Source organism: Salmo salar, chromosome 06 (assembly GCF_965601325.2).
Source record: "Salmo salar chromosome 06, fSalSal1, whole genome shotgun sequence".
Taxonomy (NCBI): domain Eukaryota; kingdom Metazoa; phylum Chordata; class Actinopteri; order Salmoniformes; family Salmonidae; genus Salmo; species Salmo salar.
In genome coordinates, this window is record NC_138296.1 from 84,329,927 (window position 1) to 84,336,690 (window position 6,764).

Genomic DNA, 6,764 nt, shown 5'->3' on the forward strand with positions numbered 1-6,764 from the left:
GATCTGTTGGGCAGCCTTTCCTTCTAACAGAGGAAGTACACTGACTGTAGTGCGTACGCCAGTCAAGCCAGTTAAGCATCTAGTGTTCCACAGTAAGCCTTGTGGCAGTTTTTCCTCCATGTTTCTTCAGATTATAAAAAAAGATTTGATGTGTAGGTGATTAATCATTGACCGATTAGATACGATAAACACTAATTTCACGTAAACAAACACTCTTTTGAAGTTGTTACAGTGGTCTCACTGATAAGTAAACACAGATCAGACAATAATTCAACTATGGATGATGCTGATTTGGAGGATAATAACATGTGTATTGATCAGGCCTCAAAATGATTCAACAAAGTGATCTGAGTAGGTTTTTCAGGTCCCGTCATCAATAGAATAAGAATAGGGGCCCACAAATACAGAGGACTACCATACAGTACCTTTCCTGGTGGATATTTGGATAGACGAACTGCAGTCAGTCTACATTTCCCATGTCCCCGCAAGTCTGTTTGAGAGACTGTATTTTCTGACCATAATGAGTGTACTGTCAGTGCTTATTATCAGAATCATTATCATCATTTTAATATCATCAATCCAGAACCAAATATTGTGTGAGCGCTGGCCTCTGGTCAACGACTGCCAGGAGAAACTATCATCATTGTAATGTAGGCCTAATATGTGTGTGATATTGATGGCTTGAAACCCATTCAAACCCACAAATCATGTTTAAGCAAATGTCACACTGTATTGACTAGAACCAAAAAAAATAAAAGTAATAATAATAATGTGATCATATTACTCCAGTGCTAGCCTCTCTACACTGGCTTCCTGTTAAGGCAAGGGCTGATTTTCAAGGTTTTACTGCTAACCTACAAAGCATTACATGGGCTTGCTCCTACCTATCTCTCCGATTTGGTCCTGCTGTACATACCTACACGTACGCTATGGTCACAAGACGCAGGCCTCCTAATTGTCCCTAGAATTTCTAAGCAAACAGCTGGAGGCAGGGCTTTCTCCTATAGAGCTCCATTTTTATCGAATGGTCTGCCTATCCATGTGAGAGACGCAGAATCGGTCTCAACCTTTAAGTCTTTATTGAAGACTCATCTCTTCAGTAGGTCCTATGATTGAGTGTAGTCTGGCCCAGGGGTGTGAAGGTGAACAGAAAAGCACTGGAGTGACGAACCACCCTTGCTCTCTCTGACTGGCCGGTTCCCCTCTCTCCACTGGGATTCTCTGCCTCTAACCCCATTACGGGGGCTGAGTCACTGGCTTACTGGTGCTCTTCCATGCCGTCCCTTTGGCATCATTTGAGTGGGTTGAGTCACTGACGTGATCTTCCTGTCCGGGTTGGCGCCCCCCCTTGGGTTTGTGCTGTAAGGGAGATCTTCGTGGGCTATACTCAGCCTTGTCTCAGGGTAGTAAGTTGATGGTTGAAGATATCCCTCTAGTGGTGTGGGGGCTGTGCTTTGGCAAAGTGGGTGGGGTTATATCCTGCCTGGTTGGCTCTGTCTGGGGGTATCGTCAGACGGGGCCACAGTGTCTCCTGACCCCTCCTGTCTCAGCCTCCAGTATTTATGCTGCAATAGTTTATGTGTCTAGGGTCAGTCTGTTATATCTGGAGTATTTTTCCTGTCTTATCTGGTGTCCTGTGTGAATTGAAGTATGCTCCCTCTAATTCTCTCTCCTTCTTCCTCCCCTCCTGGAGGACCTGAGCCCTGGGACCATGCCTCAGGACTACCTGGCCTGATGACTCCTTGCTTGTCCTGGCCTGATGACTCTCCTCCTTGTCCCCAGTCCACCTGGTTGTGCTGCTGCTCCAGTTTCAACTGTTTTGCCTGCGGCTATGGAACCCCGAGTTGTTCACCCGACGTGCTACCTTGTCCCGGACGTGCTGTTTTTGACTCTCTCGCTACCGCACCTGCTGTCTCTAACTCTGAATGCTCGGCTATGAAAAGCCAACTGACCTTTACTCCTGAGGTGCTGACCTATTGCACCCTCTTCAACCACTGATTATTATTATTTGACCCTGCTGGTCATCTATGAACATTTGAACATCTTGGCCATGTTGTGATAATCTCTACCCGGCACAGCCAGAAGAGGACTGGCCACCCCTCGGAGCCTTGTTCTTCTCTAGGTTTCCTGCCTTTCTATGGAGTTTTTCCTAGCCACTGTGCTTCTACATCTGCATTGCTTGCTGTTTGGGGTTTTAGGCTGGGTTTCTGTATAGCTCTTTGTGACATTGACTGATGTAATAAGGGCTTTATAAATACATTTGATTGACTATATTAGGGTATATAAGGGTATCATAACAGGCCTTTATTTGTCTCTTAGCCAATTGTGACACACGCCTCATATGACTTGTAATAATATATGTTTAAATAAATAGGCCTTATAAAGCTTATACATGGCATTTAAACAGTCCTTATGAAGCTTATACAGGGCATTTAAATAGTCCTTATTAAGCTTATAAAGGGAATTTGAATGTGTTCGGAGGCATGGTAGAGCTTTAAAACAAAACACTGACAGCACTATGACACATCTAGGCCACCGTATGCCGGCAGAGAGCGGAGCTGCTGCTGACTACAAATGATCTAACAATCAGTTAAGGCAATAGGAAAGATACCAATCAATATGCCTATAAGCTTGTCACTTCTATTCAAATTAGAAAAGACTGAAGAGAAGAAACAACAATGATGCGAGTTTCGATTTATTTGTTTCTCAAGTTCTCTTTTCTCTTGAGTATTATGTTGATAATGAGGAAAGCGATCACTGGAGAAGCATAATGGAATTGATAGTGGCATTTTAAATATGTTTAAAAGTTCCTTGATCATAATTCCTATTAAGATATTAAACATATTTGAGGTAAACATTCTATACAGATAACCAATCACACATGGTCTTTATTCTGTAGGCTATAAAAGCGTAAAATTCAGCACAGCAATGAAAATATATTGTTATACTGTAGTCTCCATTCTGAGACATTTGCATATAACTTATATAAAAAGGTTTAAAAATAAAATTAAAATAATTTACACAATTACCTCTTAATTTCATATGAAACTTGAATCACAGATATTATCATAATTAGCACCCATTCTTATAGCCTCTTAATTTCATACAAGGGGTTTGTATTGACACAACAATACATAGGGCCTACATGCTCATCACACTGATATCTTAATCATGCTAAAACATTCATATAAATACATCATGTAGACAGTTTTAAAACTTGTCAAAACACGTTTAAAACACTTTCAGCTGTCCAAGCTGTTTGCAGGGTAGTGGTTTTAATGAGGAGGGTATGGGAAGCTCATCTAGGCTGTCAGGGAACTGCTCTGGGGGAAGCTGCCTCAGAATTGTTTGCATAGCCATGAGAAACAGTGGAGCTGGCTTCTGTCCAACGAGGTATTTGAATTTGTCCTCACCTAGGACTTTGGACCAACAAACTGGGTCTCCTTCGAGCGCACTCTTCATTTTGAAACGAATCTCTGGCATAAACATTAACAAGTTGTCAAGGCACAGCTTTTTGGGCCCAATGTTCACTTTGGAGTCCCACAGCTGTTCCAAAATGACATCCAATGGCGTCATACCGTTTTGATCTTCTGCCTGTGGCGAGGCGCCGTTGCCCAACAACAGAATAACGGACTCTGAGCGCAAGAGCTCACAGGCCAGATGTAGTGGAGTTTTACCGTCCTCCATGTGAAAACATCCGCCTCGGTTCATATATGACCGCAGACTAGGTAGTCGATGCGCTTCTTGCAATATGAGACCCAGTATGTCCCGTCTGTCATATCTGACAGCCATCGCCAAATGCGGGGCCGATGATGGACAGCAGCAAAAGCGCTCGCCAGGCATGGCCAATGCTTCATCAGTGTAGTGACTGAGCAAGTATTGAGCGTAGGCTTGGTGGTCATGTACGATAGCGTACAGCAATGCCTCCGAGGGAGTGTAGGATCTCTGGCTGGCGTCTTCCTCCCAGTAAAAAGTCTCCATTGTCCGCATGTCCTCCAACATCCAAACAGGCTTTAGATCCCGCACGGCCTGATAGAATAGAAAAGATTGGTATTTTCGCTGTTTGCATTTCTCGTCCGTATGGAGTCTACCATTGTTCGTAGCCGACGTAGACATGATGATCTGAGGTCCGATTGCTTTACTAATGCCCCTCGTTCGTGTCCTTCAATGAGACCGCAGTTCATGCATACGCTATTTATAAAACATAAAATCGCACATACTGTCCATGGTAGCCTACTAGGTTAATTAAAATACTTGTATTGTTTGTATGTAGGCCGAACTATTCTAATACTTCGAACTATTATAATATACACGTTCAAGCACACACGCAGGATTAGCCTACATTCACACACATCGGCTACAGGACCCTCATTTCACAGCAACCGCCCCCAACACACATCTGAACTGGGAGTGGGATTTCCCTCCGCAGTACAGTGCTACTACGCAGGCGCCTGGATCTAATATTTTAACCAAATGTTCTCTGAATTAAATCGTTACAATGTAGCCGCTGATGTTGGGTTCTTGACATTGAAAATTGAAAATTGCCACCAAAAGGTTTTTCCAAGAACCCATAGGAGGTGGGGTTCATCGAGGAACTTCCTTAGTTGGTGCGGGTTCTTGCAGGAACCTAACTGCCCAACTGAAGCATTTCGATTTGAAAAAACAGCAGGCATACACTTAACTGAAACATTTAAATATCTCCTCAGTTTCAGGTAAGGTTTGTCCCTTGTATGATGTAAATTGATATTGCTTCATGATGATACCATATATATTTTCATATTTGTGAAAATCTTTCTAAAACAGAAAGATGGACACAATTCAATGGATATCAATCAACAAAGAAGTAAGAATATGTAGGCAATAAGAATATGTTGAAGGCAAACAAAGGTATGTCAAGGTATTGGTATGTTATGCAGATCACATTTACCACCCTCCTCCATTACCTCTTCAATGAATATCCCATAGGCCTCTACATTATGGACAAGGTATGAAAACCATGATCAAAACAGTTTTTTTCATTCACATTCACCACAAATACCAATGTATGAATACTGTTGTGTGCATGTTTTGTTAATCATCTGTATAATTACTATTTTTTGGATTCACAGACTGCACCCTCTCTACACCTCAGATGAATATAACAGGAAACCTGTTCGATCACAATGCCCTGCAAAACCATTCTAGCTATGGATACAGAGAACATCAACACATTAACATCAACATGCCAGAGGACTTGGGGCTCTGCAGGAATGTTTACCTCATATTTAGATTTTTTTATTCTGCTTTGCCACTAAAATCATAATAAAAACTGAGAACTAAAATATTGGGTTATTGTTACATGTATTATTATTATTAATAATAATATTTTAAAAAAATATAGGGAGGTGGATAATTAAAAAATGATTAACCCCAAAAGGTTATTCAAAAGGTTCTTCGAGGAAGCATTAAAACGGGTTCTTTAACAAATCCTTTTAAATGGTTCCTCAAAGAACTTATAGGTGTTCCCCCACAGTATCAATTTAAAGAACCCCTAAAGGATACTCCAGGAACCTTTTCTTTTTAGAGTGTACGAGACTCTTTTGGGAACAATAAAAACATCAAAACATCAGGTCTATAGTTTTGTTCAAGACCAATGACATAATCTCTTCAGAAATCTTAAAAGTTTGTAGTTTGGATTTTCTTAAACAATAGGTCTAATTGAAAAACTTGCAGAACTGACCCATTCAGTCCAAACATCTCCAAGTATGTATTTATTTAGGCACATAAATCATTTAACCATTCAACCAATATGTCTACTTTGGTTTTGCTTAGCTATAGCTCTCCAGCAGGCAGTGGCCGACAATTCCACAAATTAAAACAAATGGCCATGTTGATCATTGACAAAGTCTTGAAATATACCAAGGAATTCAACAAAACAATGTTGACATGACAAATATGGTTCCCACTTCAAAGGAAGCACAACTTATAAAGGCTTTACAGCCTACACAAATGCTTCATAAGCACAACATAAAGGCATCATAAGCACTACACAAATGCTTCACAAGCACTACACAAATGCTTCATAAGCACTACATTAAAGGCTTCATAAGCGCTACATAAAGGCTTCATAAGCATTACATAAAGGCTTCATAAGCACTCACAAGTAATCTAAGTGTATGACATACTCTATAAATGGTGTATAAACATGTTTTACGTTGGATTTTTTATTTGACTAGGCAAGTCAGTTATTAAGAGCAAATTCTTATTTACAATGTCGGCCTACCCCTGCCGAAACCTGGACGATGCTGGGCCAATGGTTTTTCAAAGACCCCCCCTTTAATGGTTCCTCGAAAAACCTTTGTGGGTGAATTTTATAACTACCCCCCATTATTATTAATAATATGCATAACAACAATAATAAACACTGACAACAAAAATATTGTGTTATTATTTTACTGTGCAAAGCAGAATAATTTTTTTTTAAATATGAGGTAAACTCCCAGCAGAGCCCCAAGTATAATGGTTATATCCTCTGGTGTGTTGACGTTCTCCATATCCATAGTCAGAATGATTTTGCAGTGCATGGTGATCGAACAGGTTTCATGTTATATTCATCAGAGGTGTAAGGAGGGTGAAGTCCGTGAATCCGAAAAATAGTAACAGATGATTAAGCACACGACAGTATTCATACCTTGGTTTTTGTGGTAAATGTGAATGAAAAAAACTGTTTTGATAATGCTTTTCATACACATACCTTGTCCATAATGTAGAGGCCTATGGGATAT

The 6,764-nt window shown here is 40.6% G+C and overlaps 1 protein-coding gene across 1 annotated transcript; it reads right to left on the reverse strand.

Annotated features, from left to right (window-relative positions):
* Positions 1–2,679: 2,679 nt before the first annotated feature.
* On the reverse strand, positions 2,680–4,418 carry zgc:112001 (ankyrin repeat domain-containing protein 9). The gene has a single exon (XM_014205967.3). It carries the CDS (start codon positions 4,114–4,116, stop codon positions 3,232–3,234), a length of 885 nt encoding a protein of 294 aa, XP_014061442.1. The 5' UTR covers positions 4,117–4,418; the 3' UTR covers positions 2,680–3,231.
* Between the last annotated feature and the right edge of the window lie 2,346 nt (positions 4,419–6,764).